Source organism: Monomorium pharaonis, chromosome 9 (assembly GCF_013373865.1).
Source record: "Monomorium pharaonis isolate MP-MQ-018 chromosome 9, ASM1337386v2, whole genome shotgun sequence".
Taxonomy (NCBI): Eukaryota; Metazoa; Arthropoda; class Insecta; order Hymenoptera; family Formicidae; genus Monomorium; species Monomorium pharaonis.
In genome coordinates this window covers 22,066,230-22,092,905 of record NC_050475.1, presented here as the reverse complement: position 1 = coordinate 22,092,905, position 26,676 = coordinate 22,066,230, and the positions used below count along the sequence as shown (strand labels likewise).

At 36.9% G+C, this 26,676-nt stretch overlaps 1 protein-coding gene across 1 annotated transcript; it reads right to left on the bottom strand.

The window, feature by feature from the left end:
• Positions 1–151: 151 nt before the first annotated feature.
• On the bottom strand, positions 152–26,676 carry LOC105836154. The gene is made up of 14 exons (XM_028193421.2): positions 26,193–26,676; positions 22,419–22,531; positions 21,947–22,146; positions 21,233–21,703; positions 20,481–20,994; positions 19,281–20,382; positions 18,838–19,185; positions 16,679–17,052; positions 16,128–16,418; positions 15,864–15,899; positions 15,157–15,326; positions 2,537–6,416; positions 1,730–2,369; positions 152–1,458 (listed from the first exon to the last, which is right to left on the bottom strand). Exons 2-13 carry the CDS (start codon positions 22,514–22,516, stop codon positions 1,739–1,741), a joined length of 8,115 nt encoding a protein of 2,704 aa, XP_028049222.1. The 5' UTR covers positions 22,517–22,531; positions 26,193–26,676; the 3' UTR covers positions 152–1,458; positions 1,730–1,738.

Here is a 26,676-nt window from a genome sequence, read left to right as displayed (position 1 = left end):
AATTATTTCGCAACAAAGCAAAAAAGTTGACTATTCACGGAACCAATTTCACCGATTTCACGGTCTCTTATTCTACGAATAATATGAATATTCACGCTGTTAATTATCGCATCTTGGATTCATGAAAGGTAAAAAGAGCGAAGAGCAAGTATTTTTCTCAAGAGTATGGATATTTATTTTAAAATATGTATATCAATAGAAAACACATACGTTAACAAGCGGAAGACTATGGGGCTGATAAATCACAAATTTTTAAGCTTGTAATATCGATTGATAATTCTTTTCTCGTTTCACAATTTTTAATCGAGTCAATCAAAAACTGTTAAGTACATAAATCAAACTTTCGTATTTCTTCCTTTATGTCTTCCCGCTTTTCACTTTCTCTTTCTTTCTCTCTATTATTATTTCATATCTTTATTCTACAAATAAATCTACGAAATGACAGAAGGAAGAATTAGGAAAATTCGATAGTATAAAGCAATATCTGCGTAAGGAACTAAAATGCGCCATTTGTGCTTTTTCTTTTATTAGCTTACCCTCTCTCTCTCTCTCTCTCTCTCTATAGAGAGAGAGAGAGAGAGAGAGAGAATTGCTTACTGCGCTTTACGTCACGTTGATGTGACGATGTAGATAATCTTCTTGCGGTAATCAATAATATATTTAAAATTCACGTATTTACAAATTATTTTTATCCTCACTATAAGCATAATTATGACAAAAAAACTGATAAAAATTGATTCGAGACTTTTCCGTTAAAAAAACCTCTCTATTACATGCAGCATTAAATTGATTAAATCAACGTTTTGGTATACAAGTTGAACCAATAAAATAAATAGTAAGACTGTCTTATCGCTGCGATAATTACAATAGGAGCAGTTGTTAACTATTATAATTCATATTCTTATAAATACCGGAGACGTAGTGTTCTCTTATTCTCTGCATTCAGTTAATTATAGAAAAGATGTCAATACAATTATCTTTTCTCTACGATGGTGGCAGAAAGACTTGAAAATTTGCGATAAAAAATCTTTTATTTCTTAATTTTCTATATAATATGAAAAACGAAAATTAAGTTTCTGTAAAAATACAAATATTAAATGAAATTCATCGCGGGGTTAGATTTTAAAAAGTTAGATTGCGTAATAAGGATCTTAGAACAGTATTTGATAACTTTAAGCAAACGCTTTAACATGATGATATATATTTGTTGATTTAATAATAGTCATCGTGCTATTTTGAATGCCATCGCAACTATTTCATTGCCAAGATGAAGAAACGCGAGACACGAACCTGTATTATAAAATTATTGTAGTAAAATGCGTTCGGCATATTATCAAATATTTTACAAAATTACTCTTTGAATAAAATCAATTCCGTTTGGTAACAGATACATTCAATAGAATGTCCACAGTTGTCGAAGACATATTTCTGGTTTCGTTGAAACATTGTATTGTGTTTCTGTAAAAGAGAAATTTTTTTAATGTAATTACAGCTCTAATAGTATGGTAAAATTTCAAGACCAAAAAATTTTTATTCAAAAAGTAAATTGAAAAAAAGAGAAATCAATTGTCGAAAGCGAGCTCGACGACAGTAAAAATGAATTTTAAGATTTACGTTAAATTTGCATAAAATCTTAGAGAATTCAATTTTATGCGAATGTAATATTTGTCTGTTTTCTTTTTTCTTTCGACTTTTTACCGTGTATAAAACATATTTTCTCATTATATACCTTTTCTGTTCATCCTATTAGCTTACTGTTCTCTTCAACAATCTCCGCATCCGCGTAAACTGTTGGTTTATCGACATTAACGTTAAACGTTAACTGTTGCAAATCCAAATTACCATTGTGATTACATTCGTTCTCGCATCTACTTAAATAGACGTCCAATAATGGTGACCGGCAGGTGTCGCGTGGCGACAGACAGTCGGGATTGCTCGGTGAGAGAATCTCCTCGTAATATTCTACACTCTTTGGTTCTAAACCACTAATGGTAGAACCGTACTTTTTCGGCAAAGTGTTCCTGCCATAGTGGCAAGAGTCCGTCACGCCGTCGCTCAGAAACGATCTTGACAAAGGACTCTTGTATGAGACTCCAGTGAGATCGTTGTGCGTCGCGATGACGTCCGCGCTGTGATATTTAGCGCGAGAGGTAACAAGATCCAACGTCGGGGATCTCACGTATCTCCTCGGGGAATCATGTGAGGAAGACGGCAAGCCACTACCGTAATGATCAAACAAAGTTTTTGCTTCCGTCTGATGGCCGTACGACGATACTGTCAATGCGTCGCTGTATCTCTCTCGATCAACCGGCGATTTCCTCAAGGACGTCTCGTCGTTGCCATACAAAATGTAACTTTTCTCCTTCACTCTACGAAATATTTTAAATCGCAACAATTGATAAGGAAGCTAAGAATTAAAAACATTGTTCGACTTATGTTTCCTGTTATATCTACATATAGTTATAGACGCGTGTGAGTTAAAAATATGCGAAAAATCAGGAGGAAAAATAAGTATCGTACAAAGAGCAACTTTTACCTTGGCCTAGGACCTCCATAATTGTATAATCTGTCGCGTTCCCTTTCTCTACAACTGTTGAAACTGAACCGTCTAGGCAGAGTCACGCTGCTCACTCCTGGTGGCGGCGCCGTCAAGGATGGCCTCTTGCGGTCGTTGAATCTCGAATAGAAACTGCGTCTTCGTATTCGATCAATTACCGATTCCGAGCTCTGCGTGTCTGCGCCACGCACGAATAGAGAGTACGACGGGGATGTCGGCGAATGTAAATCGCCGCGATTGTGATTCAAGTCGGCCGAGCAGATTGACCAGGAATCAAAACTCTCTGGCTCTTCAGGCGAGAATATCTCACTGATGCGATCGTCCGGTGATGTCCTTGATTCTTTAGACCTTAATGTAACGTCATCCCCGATCTCCGATTCGGAAGGATTCAGCTTGATTTCTTTCGATTTGTCTTGTGCGATGATTTCCTGAGGCTCGTCTGGTACCGAGGCCCCGAATATCTGCTCAACGCTGGTTCGCTGGCTCGAGCGATTGTCGCGCGATTCCATGTGATTTTCTATGATTCTGGCACATTCGGTGACCTCACGCTTCAGTTCGGCAACGTCCTTCGCTCGCAACGGCTTATCGATGATTATCTTGTTGCCGGTAATGCTGGCGTGATGCGTCATCTTCGACAGACATTCCATCAGTTTATCTGAGCCACTCTTCGCTGGATCCTCCGTAGGGTCCTCCGTTTTAGGTGATCCGACAGATGTGACAGGATATTCTCTGGCAGGTGAATTATATCCGAGCGAATCTATCTTAGGAGTCGTGTGTCTAAATGCGTGTTGCGGTATTTTGGATAGGTCGAGCTTCAGATTCCTCCTATTCGGCCGATATTGTTCCAACGGTTGTTGCTTCGAGTGGCAGATATTCAAACTCGAGGAGTCTATCATGAGCAAAGCACTCCCGCCGGTGTCCGGAACAAACGGATTTTGACAACTTGAATCGAGGGGATGGTTTTGAGGCATGGAGGAGGCATCAGTCTGCGAGTCCACGTTGGTGGACGATACATTTACATCGAATTTATCCGATTCCACGAGTTCGACACGAGTTCCCTTAATGTCACTCTGAATCTGATTTGCATTTGTTTTTTCCGAGGCACATTCAACATGCCTGTGTTTCGCCTGCAAATGCTCCGATTCCGCTTCTTTCGAACAGGCAGTCGGATCGTCATCAGGATCATTTCTTTCGATTGAGGCTTGCGATGTCGTTGTGATATTCGGATCTTCAAGACTCTTCTTCTCTTTCATTGTCATCACGTTTTTCTTCTTCGTTAGTGGCTTAAACAATTTTCCCTTCTCGTCAGATTTACTTTCAGAACTGTCGGACGATTTCTTGACGACTTTCCTCACGACGCGCACTATTCTTTTCTTCCTAGAACCGTCGATCTCATCTTTATCCTCATCTTTCGACTTGACCAGCTTCTTAGTTTTCTTATCGACGTCCTCGCCTTTATTGATCCTCGTGACGGACTCGTTCCTATTTATTAGAGAGCTAACGTTCCTTTTGATTTTAATCGGTTTTTTATTTTCGCCACTTCGGACAACGGACTCCGTGTTCTTGTCGTCCATAACTTTTCGTAGAGATTCCGGTTGGTCTGATGATTTTTTCGGTAAGTCAATTTTGTCTAGCTTGATTTTATCCGCGGCGAATGACACTGAGGAATCTGAAGAATTTGGCGCGGCTCTTTCCGACATTCTTTTAAGTTCCCTGGATTGCTTTTCCACAAAAGCAATTGGTTTCTTCTCCTTGGCAATCGACTCCTCCTTGGATTTCTCTTTGGGTGGCGATCTTTTGCATTCACTCATCACCACTTTCTCTGGTGATCTCTTATTTTCCGGTAACTTTTTCGTCAGTTTAACGTGTTTCGTCGGTATTTTGCTCGTCGCGACTACATCTTCCTCTAAAGACGGTTCACCCGACTTGGTACACTTGGGTGGGCTTCTCTTCAATTTACTCATGATCACGTTTTGACGCCGGCTGCCACCGCTCGGGTTCCGCTTGTTCGTATCTGCGTTCGTCTTAAATAGACCCAATACCGATGTCACTCGTCCCTTGGATGGTACATTCTTTGCACCCTTGCTCGATCCTTCATGACGCGAGAGATCCTCCACGCTCAGCGTCCTCTTCACCTCAAGCAAATTCGATTCCGCGGATGGGCACTCAACGGGCGGAGCGGAACACTCACGAAATCCCCGTTCTTCTTTTCCAAGATCGTCCGAGATCGGCGTGATCGAGCTGCCGTTGATCGTCGTCTTTGCAATCGTATTTGTCGCCTCGTCGTTCGAACGCAACCTCTCTAGCTTCTTTTCCAACGAATGTAGAAAGTTGCTTTTCGAGCCTTGTTCAAGCTTCGCTCTCTCTTTGTTCTCAAAGGAAGAAGAGGACGAAGAGGAGCAGGCCGTGACGGTATTCTCTAGTTTATCCTTCTGCAGCGCGTTTATCTCATTTTTCTGTTCTTTGCAGATCTTTTCGTCCTCCTTGCGCTCCTTGTTCTCATTTTTTCGCCTTATAAATCGCGACTTTCGGCGCTCGTTTTCCGCCGCTTTCAGTGCTTCTTTTTCTTTCACGTACTGGCTCTCCTCTCGCGGCGTGTCGAAAAAGTCCGGCCGTAAGAAGCGCGAGATGCGATGTTGTTTTGGTTTTTGGCTCTTGTTGCTGTCCTTTGGTTCGGCCTCCTTTCCAGTAGCGACGGCACTGCCTCTAAAGAGTTTGCTTAGAATGCTTGATCTTTCCTCAAGTCCTCCGGTCAATGCGTCGGATGAGCCGGCGAGCGACTTTCCACGATCCGCGCTTACGCTCGACTCTCTGGTCAACAAACCCGAACGTAATCTGAGATTTGGGATGCAACTGCGTTTCTTGGACGCGACAGAGTTGGTCGACGACGACAATGGATCCGAAATGGTCATCAGGATCTCCTTGTCACATTTGTCTGTTTCCTTATAATTGCAACTGAGGTTCGGATTAAACTGCTGTAACGTCAAATTTTTCAATTTTGACTCCTTGATTAAATTCTCTGCGGCTAACAATCGGTTCTCGAAACTCTTGGAGATGTCGGATTTGCCGATCGATTTGTTGTCACCGCTAAGATTTGATGAGGATGATTCCGTAGGTGAGATCTCGCAGGATCTGGGTGACACGCTTGAAGTAGTGGTGGTGATGGCGGTGTTATCCATCGAATTAGCGTTCGAGTTGTAGACGGATATGGTTGCACTTTCTGATATGGAGCCATTTTCCGCGACATTATCCATATTCTCTCTACAAGAGGACAGGTATGCGTCGTCGCCGGGCTCTTCCTGGATCTTATCCGTCCTGTAACCGTAAAAGCTATCTCGTCTCGTATTATCCATGACATTCGATCTAATCGATTCTTTAAACTTGCGGCCGAGAGTCATTACATGCTTCGGTAGAGGTGGCAGTAGCTTCTCATTGCAATAGCCGTCGTCATAGTCGTCAAACAGACTGATGCTCCTTCGCGGTGAGCGTCGTGATTCTGATTTATCATACTTGCACGGCTCCAACAAGCTGTTCGTCCTCCTAATACCTCGATCGAGCGAGCTGCCTCTATACTCACTTTGATTAGAAGTCACAAATGTGGGATATTGTTTCGCGACTTCGTTTGAGCCTATCGGATCCTGTGCCAAATCTCTTGTTGGCGACTGATAGTATCTGTTGCTGTCACGCGCCAAGGAAGGCGAGCGTGGTACAGATTGTCGGGTTTGCTCAATAAATTGCCTGCTCAATCTGCGTGCCAAGCTGGGAGTGAAATTCTGCTCCAGAGATTCTTGCGTCCCTTTCCTGATTTGCGTCGTTGTTTCCGCTTTCACTTCTTCTTCGGGTACTTCTTCTACTTTATCTGAAAGCAATCGAGACAGAATCTATGCATATTCCGCATAGGTGTGTATTCGCATGTATGTGTTTACATGTGATTGGACAGCGATTGTTGTTCTTGTTGTTGTTGTGTTGTAGGATGTATGCATAAGAATACTCGTAATATTATTTTCACTCCTTTATTTCTACATACATAAATCTCTTTTATAAAATTTATCGAAAAATGTAATAATAAATAAAAAGACATTTCTCTCTCTCTCTCTCTCTCTCTCTCTCTCTCTCTCTCTCTCTCTCTCTCCTCTTCTCCTCTCCTCTCCCTTCCTCACAAATTTTGTCGAATTTCGTCGGATGTCTCATTAAATGATTCTGCATAGCTATACATAATGTATTTATATACGTCGATGTATATTTTCAAGTCATGGAAACTCTTTAAATGACTATTAAGCTCTGCGGGTTCAACAATTTAAAATAATGGAAGATTTCAAAATAGTTTTAAGAAAATCATATATATACAAATGATAGATAGCTCTTTGAAAATATGCATCAACGAACTAGTAGTAGCGTGTATTTCTTTTTTAATATTTAAATATTAATACAGAAAAGTACATAAATGTATACTCATTTAACAGTGACCATGCAAATAAAAGACTCTCCTTATATATATGCCGAAAAACAATTATAAACTTCAAGTAATAAATAACAATTGATAATATTAAAATTGTTTGTAAAATAAATGTACATATCACTTGGTACACTACTAAACTACAGTATGTTAAATGAGTAGACTCAGGATAAATAGTGCACATAATAGGATGTAATATTAAATACCACACACACACACACACATATGTGTGTGTGTGTGTGTGTGTTTGTGTGTGTGTGTGTAGCATTACATCAAAGCATGCGAAGACAATGTAAAGTAATAAAAACGCTGTTATTTAAACTCTTCAAAACACAACAAATATCAGCCATGTCAGACAAGGGTTAGCTTCCGCTTGCAAATATACAATCATTTTTTTTACCTTTTTCTTTTTTTTCAAATAACAATGTCACATAGGTAGTTCTTTTGTATAACAAAGTTATTTTTAAGTTTTTAGAACATGGCAACTAGTAACTTATATAGTAACGATTTTCGCGAGTATGCGGGTTTGGTACGACTTATTTCAATGCTGAATAATGTCGGGTCACATTTGTAGCTGTTACCCGTTAATATCGGAGCTTTTAAATATAATCGGCGTGCTTAAAACTCTTATACTAAGATATACACGCACTTTATTTGCCACTGCTTCAATATACCATAAATATATGTATATACATGTTTTATCCAAATATATTTACATGTACTTGTATACGTTCGAGAATAAGTCATACCAAAGGTAACCCGAGTTTCACAGACACTCGCGAACAGAATATTTGATCTCATTCAAAACGCACGTGACAAGTGTTAAAAGTGTATATTGTTTTCGAACGTTATTGCGCACAAGTAAAATCATTATTAGGTGAGGATGCGAATGTCTTCCCATTGCGAATTTCCATCGAAAATTGTAACACCGTTTTGCCGGACACATCGCTGCGATCAGAGACTCTATGTGGTAAGTAGATTGACCAAGTATAGACGTGTTTCGAGGAAGACGCATCGGTGGGTGCGCATTATCAAACGATGAAAGGTTCTTTTTTTTCTTTTATATTGCCAAAGGTATAATAAGACTATGTGCAACTTTACTGGCGTCACATTCACTTTGAATTAAGCATACAAAATATTACTACCTAACTTGGTTTGTCTACTGGGGATTACCGTCAGCCCGCCTACGTAGAGTCACTCGCACGGTCGCTGCAACAACCGTCAATAAAACCGTCAATCAACGTATCACAAAACGACGCCACTTGTAGATTTTTCTACAGTATAGTTTCGATAATAATTGTTTGCTAACTTAATGGCTAAACGAGATGCCAGCGTTATTTTAACATGTATCATATTGAACAGGGTCTTCCTTGGATTTTATGTAATTTACATTATTTACAAATAAAATGTGCATTTTCTTTTTACCGACGTTATCATTCCTTCAATTGAATACTCCTTCAATTTGTATTTTTGTTATATTTTAAGAAATAATTATAATAAAAAATAAATATTAATTTAAGAAAAAACAAGCTAAAGACTAGTAGAACAAGAGCATTGATACATTATTGATTAAACTTTCTCATAAGTAAACAAAGAGTAAAGCTATTTTAGAAGTCCCTGTCGTTAAGTTAATCAAGTTGAAAAATCATTAAACTTTTATTGCAATTCTGATATTTCGAGAAGTATGCATAGGAATGCTAACAAACAATTATTTTTATAACTGATTGAAGAGTCGACGATAGACGTAAATTAATTCATCAACTTGAACTAAATATGGATTTCTGTCTTGGATAGTGGAACTGAGACTCTTGTACATTGTATATGGATATATGTGTGCAATCATGCTCCAAAATTTGATGTACACTATGTGAACGAAAAAGAAAAAACTGCTCTATATTACGATGTTATAAGATAATAAAAATCAACTGCAGCAGTGCATTGCAACAACTATGGCATATTACAAGGTTCTATGTCAGGCAAAGTGAGTTTGCTATGTACTAATTTCTTTCATTTATTTGTTGGGGACAGATCCTATTTGTTATTTTATTAGCTATTTTAATATCCATACACATATATTTTATATTAAAAATTATATTTGCAAACATCGCGTTATAAAGACCCTGCAACAGTTTTTATAAATTTGAATATAAAAATTGACACAAAATAAGTTAAAAAAAAAAAAATTAGATAAATTGTCCCAAAGAAATTGGGTTGTGCAAACATGCTTTTGAAAACGCACTAAAAATAGTTGTATAAAAAAGATTTCTTACCTCTCTGTTATATTTTTAAGATATAGTTATGTAGAAAAATTCTTATAATTCTCTCTCTCTCTCTCTCTCTCTCTCTCTTTCACAGTGAAGACCAAAGAGTTAAATCTGAAGTTTAAAACAAGAACGAAATCGTTTATGGTGAAAAGAAAGATAATATTACAATGAGAGAGAAAACTATTTCGAACACCTTTAATTATTCGAAAAAGAAATAATATTTGTCTGTTTCGTACTCTTTTATTTCTTTCCTCCAATTCGACATTCATCCTCTCAAGTACTGTCATATTACTACAAATTATTGCTCGTGTATAAACTACTATACGTATACAAGAAGCGTATCAATCAAATTAAATATTATTTAATATTATAATAATTTATAACAATTTTTCTTGCGCTTAACACAAATTACATATTCAAATTTATAAAATCGCAAATAATAAAAAAACTGTTCTAAAATCATATACCCATCTGTGCCAAACATGAACCATATAATTAATTTATAGGATGTTAGTAATAAAAAGTTGCAAAACGTCAGGCAAGAAATAAGAAATTAACATATTGGAAAGAGAAATAAGAAAAGAGACAGAAACAATAAGGGTAAAAGTAAACAAAAAGATGTGCTCTGTCTATCAACGACTCGACAACAGCTAGATACTAGGAGATGCATACTGAATACCATCCAGCATTTTCTCACAAGGCTAATAAGTTTAACCAATAACAAAATAGCATGATGACCACAGTGATTTAACAGAAGCTTATTATCCACATACTTTTAATTAATGCTTATGTATCCATGATTGCTGTCAAATTACCAATCATTGGGATATATCGAGTCTATTTAGATATATCAAAATACAAGAAAGTATAAAATAATTAATTAAATAAAAGACGTAAAAAATCCTTGGCTTCTGTAAAAATGTCAATGTAGGTCAACATTCTACAACATTAAATATTCTTATATACAATTTGTAGTGGACCTTGATCGGCAATAGATTCGTAGATTATTTTAATGTTTAGAAAATCGGTTTATCGATTAAAACACTGACTTTTGTTACGTGTAATTTATTCTACGGATCTCGCGTGTAAGGTGCCACTAAACTGTATTATTAAATTGTAAAATAATTATATTCTCTTACCCCTTGGCAAGGTGTTGTTTCCGATTTCAAAGACATTTTCCCTGGAAGGTGTGTTGTGCGATCCAGGGTTATTTGGAGTTCCGGGATTGGAAGTATTGATGGAGTTTTTCTTGGAAAATATATCCGCGTCACGATTCAGAGAATGTTTAAATTGCGATTCCGAGAGCCGCCTGTACGCACAAGAATATGACAAAATATCACGTAGATGCACGATAAAATATCTTTATTGCAAATTTATACGTTCATTACGAAATATATGTTGGAGAAAGGAAATAGCGAGAAAAAGAAAGATGTACACATTCATGTAGAAAATCTTATGTGATATGAAAGAGTGCAATACGTTTGGATCTATAAAGGCAAAAGTATCAGTACTGGCAAGGAGATATTGGCAAGAAGCAAAGGGTGTCAGCCTATGCGGATTGATAGCAGGTATTTTGGGCTTGTTTATTTTTACAATGTGTAAATACTCTCAGGTATCTGACGTGGCATATGATTGGTTAAGCTAAAGTGAGTGAAATTAAGTTGACACAAAAACATGTACACGTATAAATATGCGATCTAATTTTTAACCTGCTTGTAGCGTGTGTCCAATTGCAATTTCTGTATTTCGTTTATTTTAAACGGCGATTCCTACTACTTGTATCTCAGCTAGCAGCTGCGTACACTAAGTTCTCTATTATAATTCTTTTCTGTACAATTGGACTCACGTAGTCATGGTCCGTGTTTCGACATAGCTCTCGTAGCTTGCACAGACAAGCATAAAATCATCATTTTTCAATATCATTTTTAATGTTAAAAATTCTTAAGTAACAAATTGCTAATAAAAGTTTTATTTCAGCATTAATCTAATCTCATTTATGATATGTTTACAATATAGATATTAATATTAGTGTGAAAATCCATTAATTCCAATTGTGAAAATGATCAGAATATTCTCCAAATATATAAATAATTCGAGATTGTGTAATTACCTGGACAATGGCTTGTTAAGACCCCAAAACGGTTGCGACGACTGGGAACCGAGTCGGCCGAATAATCTACTGCTTGGAAATCCGCCAGATCGATTATCATCAACGTTGAGTCGCTGTGTCAAACTTCGCACCCTGGACAGCAATGTAGAAAACAAGTTTTCTGCAGTCAATAACTCGAAACCATCATCATCGTCATCCTCGCCAGAAGACAAGCTGTCGGCATGTTCGGATGATTGCCTGGACGGTCGCGAACTCCTCAATCGATGCATATGTCTTTGCAATAAATCTTCCCTGTTTGAAAGAAGAAAAAAACCTGCTTACTTTAAACTTATTCAAATCATTTTTTACGCTAACAACAAATGTTTTAAATTATAATGTTATAAAACCAAATTTGATAAATAATCAAGCTTAACTATAACTCAAGAGAGATATGGCAGTGTCTCACGTCAAGTAAATACGTAGTGAGAAATTGCCCCGTGTATACAAAACCGTGCGGTGAGGTGCAAACTCATCAGATCAGATTCATGAACTCATAAGGTTATACAACTTACCCGTGCAACGGAGAGAAGGGAGCTACATCTTCGCTAGAACGGAGAAGAGAACTCATCTTGATGCATCCGATCTCGATGAGTTTTACTTCTTGTGTACCAGTTACGATCTCTGGGTCGTAGACACCTGTACCAGTAATATTCTCTGGTTCTAGACTACCCGATCTAGGAGTACGTAACCGCCACCTCCGATCAAGGGTTGTACTCTTAGAACTTTTCCTGATCGGTTCTGGCCCCACAGTTGAACCAAGATGTCCGTGTCTGAATCGGCGGTTGATTGGCGAGACAATGAATTTTTATTTTTCAGATACATGGCAACTTAGTAACTTATATGGTGGATTTTCCGTATGCAAAAATGTTACGACTATATTTCAATGCAATAATTTCGTCACAATTTTTATATATTACCCTTTAATATTAGAACTTTTAAATATAATATACGTGCTTAAAAATGTTATACTAAGATTTTCATGTTAATTTGTCTAAATTTTCAATATACCATAAATATATGTATATACATGTTTTATCCAAATATATTTACATGTACTTGTATACGTTCGAGAATAAGTCATACCAAAGGTAACCCGAGTTTCACAGACACTCGCGAACAGAATATTTGATCTCATTCAAAACGCACGTGACAAGTGTTAAAAGTGTATATTGTTTTCGAACGTTATTGCGCACAAGTAAAATCATTATTAGGTGAGGATGCGAATGTCTTCCCATTGCGAATTTCCATCGAAAATTGTAACACCGTTTTGCCGGACACATCGCTGCGATCAGAGACTCTATGTGGTAAGTAGATTGACCAAGTATAGACGTGTTTCGAGGAAGACGCATCGGTGGGTGCGCATTATCAAACGATGAAAGGTTCTTTTTTTTCTTTTATATTGCCAAAGGTATAATAAGACTATGTGCAACTTTACTGGCGTCACATTCACTTTGAATTAAGCATACAAAATATTACTACCTAACTTGGTTTGTCTACTGGGGATTACCGTCAGCCCGCCTACGTAGAGTCACTCGCACGGTCGCTGCAACAACCGTCAATAAAACCGTCAATCAACGTATCACAAAACGACGCCACTTGTAGATTTTTCTACAGTATAGTTTCGATAATAATTGTTTGCTAACTTAATGGCTAAACGAGATGCCAGCGTTATTTTAACATGTATCATATTGAACAGGGTCTTCCTTGGATTTTATGTAATTTACATTATTTACAAATAAAATGTGCATTTTCTTTTTACCGACGTTATCATTCCTTCAATTGAATACTCCTTCAATTTGTATTTTTGTTATATTTTAAGAAATAATTATAATAAAAAATAAATATTAATTTAAGAAAAAACAAGCTAAAGACTAGTAGAACAAGAGCATTGATACATTATTGATTAAACTTTCTCATAAGTAAACAAAGAGTAAAGCTATTTTAGAAGTCCCTGTCGTTAAGTTAATCAAGTTGAAAAATCATTAAACTTTTATTGCAATTCTGATATTTCGAGAAGTATGCATAGGAATGCTAACAAACAATTATTTTTATAACTGATTGAAGAGTCGACGATAGACGTAAATTAATTCATCAACTTGAACTAAATATGGATTTCTGTCTTGGATAGTGGAACTGAGACTCTTGTACATTGTATATGGATATATGTGTGCAATCATGCTCCAAAATTTGATGTACACTATGTGAACGAAAAAGAAAAAACTGCTCTATATTACGATGTTATAAGATAATAAAAATCAACTGCAGCAGTGCATTGCAACAACTATGGCATATTACAAGGTTCTATGTCAGGCAAAGTGAGTTTGCTATGTACTAATTTCTTTCATTTATTTGTTGGGGACAGATCCTATTTGTTATTTTATTAGCTATTTTAATATCCATACACATATATTTTATATTAAAAATTATATTTGCAAACATCGCGTTATAAAGACCCTGCAACAGTTTTTATAAATTTGAATATAAAAATTGACACAAAATAAGTTAAAAAAAAAAAATTAGATAAATTGTCCCAAAGAAATTGGGTTGTGCAAACATGCTTTTGAAAACGCACTAAAAATAGTTGTATAAAAAAGATTTCTTACCTCTCTGTTATATTTTTAAGATATAGTTATGTAGAAAAATTCTTATAATTCTCTCTCTCTCTCTCTCTCTCTTTCACAGTGAAGACCAAAGAGTTAAATCTGAAGTTTAAAACAAGAACGAAATCGTTTATGGTGAAAAGAAAGATAATATTACAATGAGAGAGAAAACTATTTCGAACACCTTTAATTATTCGAAAAAGAAATAATATTTGTCTGTTTCGTACTCTTTTATTTCTTTCCTCCAATTCGACATTCATCCTCTCAAGTACTGTCATATTACTACAAATTATTGCTCGTGTATAAACTACTATACGTATACAAGAAGCGTATCAATCAAATTAAATATTATTTAATATTATAATAATTTATAACAATTTTTCTTGCGCTTAACACAAATTACATATTCAAATTTATAAAATCGCAAATAATAAAAAAACTGTTCTAAAATCATATACCCATCTGTGCCAAACATGAACCATATAATTAATTTATAGGATGTTAGTAATAAAAAGTTGCAAAACGTCAGGCAAGAAATAAGAAATTAACATATTGGAAAGAGAAATAAGAAAAGAGACAGAAACAATAAGGGTAAAAGTAAACAAAAAGATGTGCTCTGTCTATCAACGACTCGACAACAGCTAGATACTAGGAGATGCATACTGAATACCATCCAGCATTTTCTCACAAGGCTAATAAGTTTAACCAATAACAAAATAGCATGATGACCACAGTGATTTAACAGAAGCTTATTATCCACATACTTTTAATTAATGCTTATGTATCCATGATTGCTGTCAAATTACCAATCATTGGGATATATCGAGTCTATTTAGATATATCAAAATACAAGAAAGTATAAAATAATTAATTAAATAAAAGACGTAAAAAATCCTTGGCTTCTGTAAAAATGTCAATGTAGGTCAACATTCTACAACATTAAATATTCTTATATACAATTTGTAGTGGACCTTGATCGGCAATAGATTCGTAGATTATTTTAATGTTTAGAAAATCGGTTTATCGATTAAAACACTGACTTTTGTTACGTGTAATTTATTCTACGGATCTCGCGTGTAAGGTGCCACTAAACTGTATTATTAAATTGTAAAATAATTATATTCTCTTACCCCTTGGCAAGGTGTTGTTTCCGATTTCAAAGACATTTTCCCTGGAAGGTGTGTTGTGCGATCCAGGGTTATTTGGAGTTCCGGGATTGGAAGTATTGATGGAGTTTTTCTTGGAAAATATATCCGCGTCACGATTCAGAGAATGTTTAAATTGCGATTCCGAGAGCCGCCTGTACGCACAAGAATATGACAAAATATCACGTAGATGCACGATAAAATATCTTTATTGCAAATTTATACGTTCATTACGAAATATATGTTGGAGAAAGGAAATAGCGAGAAAAAGAAAGATGTACACATTCATGTAGAAAATCTTATGTGATATGAAAGAGTGCAATACGTTTGGATCTATAAAGGCAAAAGTATCAGTACTGGCAAGGAGATATTGGCAAGAAGCAAAGGGTGTCAGCCTATGCGGATTGATAGCAGGTATTTTGGGCTTGTTTATTTTTACAATGTGTAAATACTCTCAGGTATCTGACGTGGCATATGATTGGTTAAGCTAAAGTGAGTGAAATTAAGTTGACACAAAAACATGTACACGTATAAATATGCGATCTAATTTTTAACCTGCTTGTAGCGTGTGTCCAATTGCAATTTCTGTATTTCGTTTATTTTAAACGGCGATTCCTACTACTTGTATCTCAGCTAGCAGCTGCGTACACTAAGTTCTCTATTATAATTCTTTTCTGTACAATTGGACTCACGTAGTCATGGTCCGTGTTTCGACATAGCTCTCGTAGCTTGCACAGACAAGCATAAAATCATCATTTTTCAATATCATTTTTAATGTTAAAAATTCTTAAGTAACAAATTGCTAATAAAAGTTTTATTTCAGCATTAATCTAATCTCATTTATGATATGTTTACAATATAGATATTAATATTAGTGTGAAAATCCATTAATTCCAATTGTGAAAATGATCAGAATATTCTCCAAATATATAAATAATTCGAGATTGTGTAATTACCTGGACAATGGCTTGTTAAGACCCCAAAACGGTTGCGACGACTGGGAACCGAGTCGGCCGAATAATCTACTGCTTGGAAATCCGCCAGATCGATTATCATCAACGTTGAGTCGCTGTGTCAAACTTCGCACCCTGGACAGCAATGTAGAAAACAAGTTTTCTGCAGTCAATAACTCGAAACCATCATCATCGTCATCCTCGCCAGAAGACAAGCTGTCGGCATGTTCGGATGATTGCCTGGACGGTCGCGAACTCCTCAATCGATGCATATGTCTTTGCAATAAATCTTCCCTGTTTGAAAGAAGAAAAAAACCTGCTTACTTTAAACTTATTCAAATCATTTTTTACGCTAACAACAAATGTTTTAAATTATAATGTTATAAAACCAAATTTGATAAATAATCAAGCTTAACTATAACTCAAGAGAGATATGGCAGTGTCTCACGTCAAGTAAATACGTAGTGAGAAATTGCCCCGTGTATACAAAACCGTGCGGTGAGGTGCAAACTCATCAGATCAGATTCATGAACTCATAAGGTTATACAACTTACCCGTGCAACGGAGAGAAGGGAGACTCATCTTCGCTAGCATCCGATAAAAGAGAACTCATCCTTCTTGATCTACCAAATCGCGATCTCGATGGGTTCGTACTTGTCGGTGTACCAGTTTTATTCTCTGGTTCTAGACTACCCGATCTAGGAGTAACGTAACCGCCACCTTCTACCGCAATAGGAATTATGTACTCTCTAGGACTTTTCCTGATCGGTTCTGGCCCCACAGTTGAACCAAGAGCGCTGTCCGTGTCTGAATCGGCGGTTGATTGGCGAGACAATGAATTTGATCGTTGAGATATTGATCTCTGAGACATTGGTGGTTTAGGCGGTGGTGTGGACGAATGTTGTGTACGCTCAAGTCCTGCCTCTACCTATATTTTTAATGACAATTTTTCAGATACAAAAATCAATTCTTATTCCAAACTTTAAATTAGAAAATACGTGTTTCCATATATATATATACACTGAGAAAAAAATGTTAATTTGACTAAATTTTCCAACTAAATTAAATTTCGTCTATTCAATTATTTATATATTTCAATTAATTATATAAATACTTGAATTGAAATTTGTGCATTTAAGTTAAATGCATAAATTCTTGAATTGACAAAATATTAATTTAATTGGAAAATCTTGTCAAATTAACAATATGTTTTTCTCTGTGTATATATATATATATATATATATATATACTGGCGCAAAAAAAAAAACAAGAAAAATTTTGACCAAATTTTTAGGCAAGCTTTAAACTGATGCAACTTTGCGAAAAATCATCCAAATTACATATACTTTTTTTTAAATTAAAGAGCAAAGACTCTACTTTGAGAATCTCTAGGCGAAAGTTTGATTTGTTAAATGCGAACCTTTTGTATCGCATAAAAACCAAACGTTTGTTTTAATTAAAAAAATTAAAAGTTTGTTATCATTTTTCACAAGCTTAAAATCTTGTTAATGTTATTCCAGATTCTTAAAGATCATTCTTTTTTAAGCAATTTAAAAAAAATATTAATACGATGTTTTTTGTTGATTGCACACGAGTTTAAAATTTGCACTGTATTTTAGGGTATTTTAGCAAATATTTTTTTTTAATATCATGAATTTTGAGTATCAATATGATATTGCACATTGATTTTATTCGTGTTTAACTCAATCATACCGCCGTCATCAAAGTGACCCGATGTGCACCACGTGGAGATTGACAATTAGATTTTGCACATCATGTGGCCCTAAAAAGGCTGATTTTTTAAATAAAATTTGAATTTTTATTTTTTATGTATGAGTGTGTGTATATGTATGTTTACGTGTATGTGTGGGTTTATGAGTATAGATGAATGATCTTTTGTTGACTTCAGTGAAATTGGTGCATCAGCTATCTGTTATATTCAGATCAGCAAGTACACATTTCCACCGATGAATTTCAGAGTCACATGATGTGCAAAATCCGACCGTCATTCTCCACGTGGTCACATCGGGTCACTTTGATGACGGCGGTATGATTGAATTAAACACGAATAAAATCAATGTGCAATATTATATTGATACTCAAAATTCATGATATTCAAAAATATTTATTTGCTAAAATACCTTAAAATGCAGTGCAAATTTCAAACTCGTGTGCAATCAACAAAAAACACCGTATCGACATGTATTTTTCTTTTAAATTGCTTAGAAAAGAATGAACTTTAAGATTTGTATTAGCCAGATTTTAACGAGAAACTTGTGAAAAATGATAGCTTTTATTTTTTTTAATTAAAAAAAACATGTTTGATTTTCATGCGATACAAAAAATTCACACTTAACAAATCAAATTGTCGCCTAGGGATTCTCAAAGTAGAGTCTTTAATTTAAAAAAAAGTACATGTAATTTGGATGATTTTTCGCAAAGTTGTATCACTTTGAAGATTGTCTAAAAATTCGGTCAAAACTTTTGTCTTGTTTTTTTTTGCGCCTGCTGTGTGTGTGTGTGTGTGTGTGTGTGTGTGTGTGTGTGTGTGTGAGTGTGAGAGAGAGAGAGAGAGAGAGAGAGAGAGAGAGAGAGAGAGAGAGAGAGAGTGTGTGTGTGTGTGTGTGTGTGTGTGTGTGTGTGTGTGTGTGTGTGGTGTGCGTGCGTGCGTGCGCGCGCGCGCGCGCTATATAAAATGTTTATCTCTCCATACCTGGATAGGTATAATTCTTTCTCTCGGTAAGTTTGAAGTTTTAGGTCTGCTTTCCGGTTCTAAGCTTGAACTTCTATTTGTATGAGGTACCGCTGCGGCAACTGGAAATGCAACCTCCGATTTCTGTGTGCGCAATTTCTGTGGTTGGAAAGCGTCAATCTTGGCTTCTACCTCGGACTTGAACGCTATAGTTTCTGGTAATCTGACTCCGGATAAAGTAATTTCAGCTTTACTTGTTTTCCGTCTAGGCAACGTTGCACTCTTTAACGTTATTTCCATTCTACTAGACATCTTAGGTTCTTCCAAATGCGAATTTTCGATAATAGTTGTGTCAGAAGTACTAGTGATCTACAAAAAAAAAAAAAAAACCGATAACAAAACTAAATGTCAGTCAAACATGTAGATAATCAATATACTCTAAAGCATTTTAGTTTCGTACTTACAGATGCTTCTGGTGCAGCTGATTTAACATCAAAACCAAACTTCTCGATCGGTGTACAGACTAATACTGTGGCCGATCGTGTGTCATTTGATGCAACCTCTATTTTCGATCCAAATTTCTTAGAGTCCATGCTCTGAGGTGACAATGGTGGTGAGCTGTTCAATTTCTTTTGCATAGGAGGCTTACCAATCGCGCCACTAATGATATCGATAGCACGTTTCTTTGCTTCATCTCGCTTATCCAATTTATCTTCAGTAGTCACACTCTCTTGATCTCCCAGTGCCTGTTTCTGTTCATCTTTTTCACCTTTCTTGACTGGAACATCAATGATAACTTTGGACGCGCTGGCTTTCGTAGGAGGCGGTGTGGTTACAGACGAAAGACTAGCCTTTCGTTCGAAAGCTCGTTTTGCGCCTCCTACATTAACGCCGGGAATAAATATCTTTTTAGGTTTCTCGTTTTCCGTGGTAGAAGACAGCTGATTAAATTTTTCAGCAGTCTCAAATATTTTGGAACGTCGTCGTTCGACGGGTTTAGCAGATGGAGCGTTCGTCACTTCATTTGATGCGAGTTCGGCGAGCACCTTTTCTTTCAGCTTTTTAAAATCGTTCTCCGTTGGTTCTAATTGCTGTACGTCTCGCGACACGGATGTTTCATTTCTGACACTTGCTGTCGTGTCGCTTTTATTTGGCACTTTTGCTTCCAGATCACTCGATCTTTTGTCAAACGCAATTTCATTCGCTACTTTACTCGTGTCTTCTAATGCAGTCTTCTCAACCACGTCTCCGTACAAACTATCATTAAAAGACTTGGTATACTTTTGTCGCGATTTGTCTTGCTCATCGCCAGCTTTTTGATTAATTTCACAGATTTGTTGAACGCTGTCTGCAGATATTGGCGTCTGTTGAAATTCGTTTATTAACGGAGTCTTGTTTCTCTCTTTACTTGGCGATCTTTCCTTTGATTCTTCGAGCAGCTCTAAAATAGCTGCTTCTATTTTATCAAAACCAACAGTTTTACTTGTAGGAACAGTTACTATGGCTGCCGGTTCCACCTCCATTGCCTCTTCCGATATAGAATTTGGAATTGGAGCCGAATGATGCCTAAAATAATAAGTACATTGGTTTATGTTTCTCTTTATATCAATGAGAATTAAATTTTAATGCCAATTAAAAAATAATTTCAAATATGTGAAATCTACCTTGATGAAGACCTGTATGCTCTAGGTTCTCTCTCGTCTGATTTTTCTTTCCTCTCTCTTCTGGATCTTTCTTTCCTTTTCACGCCTGTTGCGGCCGTCTCGTCCATCGACGGTGTTGTCTCCAGTTTTCTCTTAGTGTCTCCGGCCGCGGAAGACCTCGGCTCCTCTTCGAACTCCCTTATTCGCCTGTTGGAACTATTCCGATCAAGTTCCATTAAACTACCGACTGAATGACATCTAGTAGGTACCAACGTTTCGGAAGACATGTTATTAGCGACATCTCCGCCTGCCTGCTGATCGCTCCCCACTAATAATTTCTCGGCGCTGGCCGACTGTGGCACTAGAGAGAGCAATAAATCCAGACGAACTGGAGTCTGAGCTGCCAAATCTTCAGCAATATCGAGACAATTTTGCTCGTAACCTTCGTTCACCCACCAGTGAGTGCAGATTCTCTCGATATCGGCACGTCTGCCAGGACATACCGTGAGCATTTCCTTTATAAGCGGCGAAGCGGCTAAAGAAGAAAAAAGATTCAATTAAATTCAGAATTAAGTTGAAATTTGCTATTTACTTTATATAAATTCGGTGAATTAAAAATTAGCTTCTCTACAAAATTAGCCAAGTGCTGTGCTAATTCAACATCTGACAAATTGTCGAAAATTTATGTAAACATATTTTAGGGGGTATTTTTTTTTTATAGAGACGGACGAGTTGACGTCGCGCGAGTGCGTACATATAAATGTTATACTCACGGGACGGCTTTTTGGGCTCGAAATAATCTGATTGTGAGATCTGTTTGACTAGTCGTTTGAAGTTAGATCCGTCGAAAGGCATAGCACCATAGACCAACGTGTATAGTAAGACACCTAGACTCCAACAATCCACTTCCGGTCCATGATAAGGAGTTCCTTTCACTATTTCCGGACTCGCGTATAATGGACTGCCGCAAAATGTGTTTAATAATCGCTGCTCGTCAAACACATTCGAGAGACCAAAATCGGCTATTTTGGCGTTTCCTATTTGATCCAACAAAATGTTCTCGAGCTTTAGGTCTCTGTGACAGATTTTGTGTTTATGGCAATAGAAAACAGCAGTAGCTATTTGACGGAATATTCTGCGGGCCTCGTGCTCGCTTAGAACTTTGCGCTCGCTCAGATAATCGTATAGTTCTCCCCCGGCTGCATACTCCATTACCAGCACCATCTTCTCTCTGTTTTCAAACACTGTAAAAGTATAACAAAATAAAGAATCTCGTTAAGTAAGCCTCCAAGAGCATAAGTCAATATCATTGAAATCGATCCAATTTCAATCCTAGCTGTAGCTATTAATCGATTCTTTTTCCTGTCAATTCATTGAGGCTAAGAATACTTAACTACTTTATAACTAGCACAGATGGCATGTATACGCGTGTCATGTCCAAATTAATAAATTATAAATACAAATATATATTATGTCATAAATGTTACCTTCGTAGATGTGAATGATATTCGGATGTTGAACACTCGACATAATCTGTATCTCCCTTCGTATTCTGATTAGATCAGCCTCTGTTTCTATTTTGCATTTTTTAATCGTCTTTATTGCCACTTCTTGACCGGTCTCCTTGTTTATTCCTAGTTGCACTTTACCATAAGTACCCTGCCCTAATTTCTTTATGATGTCAAACCTGTGAGATATTTTAAAATATAAAATTTTTTAAACTAGTCTAATCATATATATCGGTTATAAAACGCATATTTGCAATTGTGCAATTAATCGCAATTTTATTTGTCAAGCTATCCTCACAAATAAAGATTTCGAAAATCATTCTAACATTTTATATTAAACGATTATTCAACGTTTTTTCTCTTTCACGCTTGCATTTCTTTGAAGCTAAATTAGGAAACAGAAAAATAAATTGCACGACTTGCTAACTTTGTAGAATCACTCTACAATTACCTTTGCTTCAGCTTTCGCTTGTGATTATGAAGGCGCACGCCACCCGTGCTCTCCATTCCTCCCATTATATTATGTATACTTGCTTCTCCGACAACCATCTTGTCAACGTTTTTCTAGAAAGAAGATTCATCACAAATTCAAATGTTTTTCCGACACAATCATTACTACTTTATTTTAATTTCACTACAGTTTTGTAACATCAACATTCCACGTAGAATTCTCTGCTCAATTTCTTTTTTTATCACTTTCTGACTTCCAGGCAAAGTTCTTAGTGCATATAATTCTACTTTCTCAAAACTTAAGGATGACAGCGGCGAAGGATAGTCATAGCCATCTGAATTTTACATTAAGAAATAAAGAAAGCAAAAGTGAAGAGATGAGCAGAAAGAAAGAGAGAGAGAGAGAGAGAGAGAGAGAGAGAGAGAGAGAGAGAGAGAGAGAGAGAGAGAGAGAGGGGGGGGGGAGGGGAGGGGAGCAGAATGTAGTAAGTTTATTTCGGGCGTCGAGACGGCAGTGTATGTGCCGACCCGTTGTCAGTGGATTGTGCACTGTTTCGTTTTGCTCTCCCTATTAGAAAAACTCCTCGTCGTTAATTTCGTAAATTTTTCAAAAAAACTCTTTAACATAGTGTTTTTAGCCAAATGTCTACCTTAACTAAACACGATAATTATCAATCTATATTTTTTAATTTTTATACATGGTAAAAATTAATGATAAGAATTACATCCTGATGCAATAAATACATTTAGTTATCTACATTAGAGGAAACTTTGATAAAAAGATAATTATACATATTAGGAATTATTACAAGTAAATTCTCTCCGTGCATAACTGATTAACCTGGTCAAAGATGAACAGGTTGAAAAAAAAGTGTAAACCATGAAATGAAGGAATTTCGAGCCGAGCAAGTGTCTCAGTACCAGATCAGTTCTCTCAGAACAATTGATGACATCTCGTCGCGTGCGCCCAGCTAAAATCTGCACTTGGGAAAGAAGATGATTTTACCAAATCCTCGGGAATCTTGCCTCTCGCTCGACCATCAATGCATCGTGCTCAAGTTCAGGCGCCGTACATTACTCGCTCCGAAGAGTGAATAGAACCGAGAAAGCGTGTTCACTTCGCTGTCGAGTTTCTAGCTGATTATGGCTTAAGCGTGCAAGTTTTGTTGGATCATACTTCTGATGCGCGATGCGAACCACCGTAATCATCGATGTCTTGGCTCGGAGGATTCGGAAAAATCGACAAGGAAAATGAGCGCAATGTCGCGAGACTCACGAGTCGCGCGCGGCGACACTCGCTCGCTACTCGATCGCTGTCGGTCGGCTGCGTTAAACGGTATTTTTAGCGAGCGCATAGACCCGCGGCCCGCGCCGTTCCGATCGCGCCAAGAACCGAACTAACGACAGTAACGACTAACGATTCTCGTTTCTTCGCGCGCGATCAGCGATCCCATCTCTGATCACTCAACTGCGAAACATCTTATTTTGAGTCTATTTGGATAAAAATGCCGTAGAATAGTTCTTGTAAAGATATATCTACCTTTTTATCATGTATATTATTATATTTTAGCTTCAATTATAATAAACTGACATGAAAATTCCAACTCACTATTATTCTTTCCAACAAAATTAATGTTACATTTATTAATTAACACGGTCGCATCCTCTTTCTTCCTAATCCGCATTAGAAGATGTTTAAGGATAATACTCGCATATCGCTGCAACTTGCTATTCATTAATTATTGCATTATCAAGCATCGGTACTGTCCAAGTGCAGACCACTGTGCTCTCACGCTATTTTGACAATATCCCCTTCTCCCTAATAGCTATATCGAGAATCCTATAATAACAAAAGTGGCGTTACTGACTTAATACATATTACAAAAGTGTAGCAGCATTATGTAATAATAAATGACATTGATTGTAGTTGATTCTAAGCCGGTCATTCTACTAAGATCCTAAACTACTTCTAACTCGGTTGTGTGAATGAATCCGCGTGAATCGTGACATCATCCTTGAGACTTTTATGAATCGCGCGAGATCGAAGAACATTTCAACGAATCCGTCTCGATCGAGTTAAATGAAATTTAGGCACTTCTCGTACGCGAGAGCAACTGCTATCATTACCTATACAGTACGTATAGGTTCGAAAATAGCATCCTGATACTCCTGGGGATGGGGGGAGGGGGATCCTTCTTGATAAGCCATTTACAGAACATTTATAGAGCAGTTACTTAGAGTTGCAATTTTCCTGTTATCCAACCGCACGACCATAATATCGAGAGATTGACAATTCGATTAGATATTTATCTGTAATATTTTCTTTTAATAATTTACAATATTCTCAATGGAATGTACATATAATTCAAATATTCTGAGATTACTTTTCAATACATAATGGTTTTAGATAATCAATCTATCGTTCAACAAAAACGATATTGTATACTTGTCAAAATTTGTCTACTTTAAACACATTTTTTTACGCTTTCCACAAGACATATTCCTTTGATCTTTACTCTGCCTTTTTTCCTGCCTGTCTACGTTGCTGCCTCTCCATATATAAAAGATATCTAATATTATATTCTTTGTATAAAATAAAGATGTAAGATTTAGGATATATTTTTTTCTTTCTTTTTTTCCTTTTGTAAATTGTAAAGTGTAAAATTGTAAAAAGTGGTATGTAAGTGTAGGGTTAGCGGTGATTGACATGTGTGATAGTTTCAAAACATGAATAAAAATCTGTGATATAGGATAAGGTAGATTTAGTCCAGATAAGTTAGATAAGGATTGCGAAGGTTTGGATGGATGGAATGGATAGATGCGATAAGTTATTTATTGTAAACCAAGTCCCCTTCTTGGCTGTATAGCTGAAGTAAATAAAGTATTATTATTATATTCTTTGTATATTTCTTAAAGTTTTCTGGGCTGCGTTCGGAAACATCACCCGAGTGCTCTTGGGTGTCATTCTATCCTTGTTGCTTGTTAAATGTATGACAAGGATAGAACAATACCCAAGAGCACTCGAGTGATGTTTCCAAACGCAGCCCTTAATAGACTCTATACTTTTTAATTGTTTCAAGCAGTTCTATCAACATGAATTACTTTCAACTCGAGATGTCATCTGAGTACATCAGAGTTGATTTCGAAATACCTAGAAAATTAAATATTAAAGAAAGTTAGTGGCAAATAAATAAAATAGCATGACATACAACATATCAGGTAAAATTATCGTTACAATTACTAATTGAGGCAAATTATTTTACAATTGTTCCTCTTTTTAAATAAAACTTCTTTTCCTCTCCCAATACTTTTAAATTCTTAACATTTACCTCTTACTCTCATTTTATTTTCCAATGTCAATCAATCCAATTATTCAATCTCGGATAGTCTGACATTTACATCATGCATGGTTATCATAATTTTCTAGTCTCAGTAGCATTTCATTTATTCATTCCATTTCTATATATTTCTTTATCTCTCTCTCTCTCTCTCTCTCTCTCTCTCTCTCTCTCTCTCTCTCTCTCTCTCTCTCTCTCTCTCTCTCTCTCTCTCTCTCTCTCTCTCTCTCTCTCTCTCTCTCTCCCTCTCCCTGACTGCAATGAATAATAAATTTGTCACGGATGTCGGTCGCCCACGACGATGATGGAAGGCTTTGAATGGGAGGGGAATCGTCAAGGAAGACGCACAAGTACGCACGTACATACGTACGTACGCGCGCACGCACGCACGCATACTCGTGCCGGCGGGCCGGCTAAAAATAAGCGAGAATTCGTACCTTACGATGTGAACTCTGGAGCGTGGATTATTCTCTTTCTCTTGCCTGTGTCATCTGAGTCCGCCCGTCCGTCCATCCGTTCTCTCGCAGTTCTCGAACAAGTACCGCTCCACCAGCGAGCGAGATCAGCGAGATCGCCCTGTAATTTCACACGTACGCACACACTCTAAAAGAGAGCTTTCTTCACTTGCCGGTCAAGTTTCTCGGGCTTTCCTGAACGATGACGAGAGGCATGGCGCGTTTCCACTTCATTTTGCCGAGCGCTCTTCACGAGACGTCAGGGATCAGCACGAAGCAGCACGGCTCGCGTACGCTGCCATCATGCTATCTCCTCTCTTTATTTACTAATTTTGGACGTGAACGGCATTACGACGGGGGGTAAAGACAAATGCTGGGGCCGCTCGGACTGGCTCGGAGCTCGGAACTCGCACCGCCTATCGGACGACTTCACGACTACCGCGTCACACACAAAAATACGGGGACG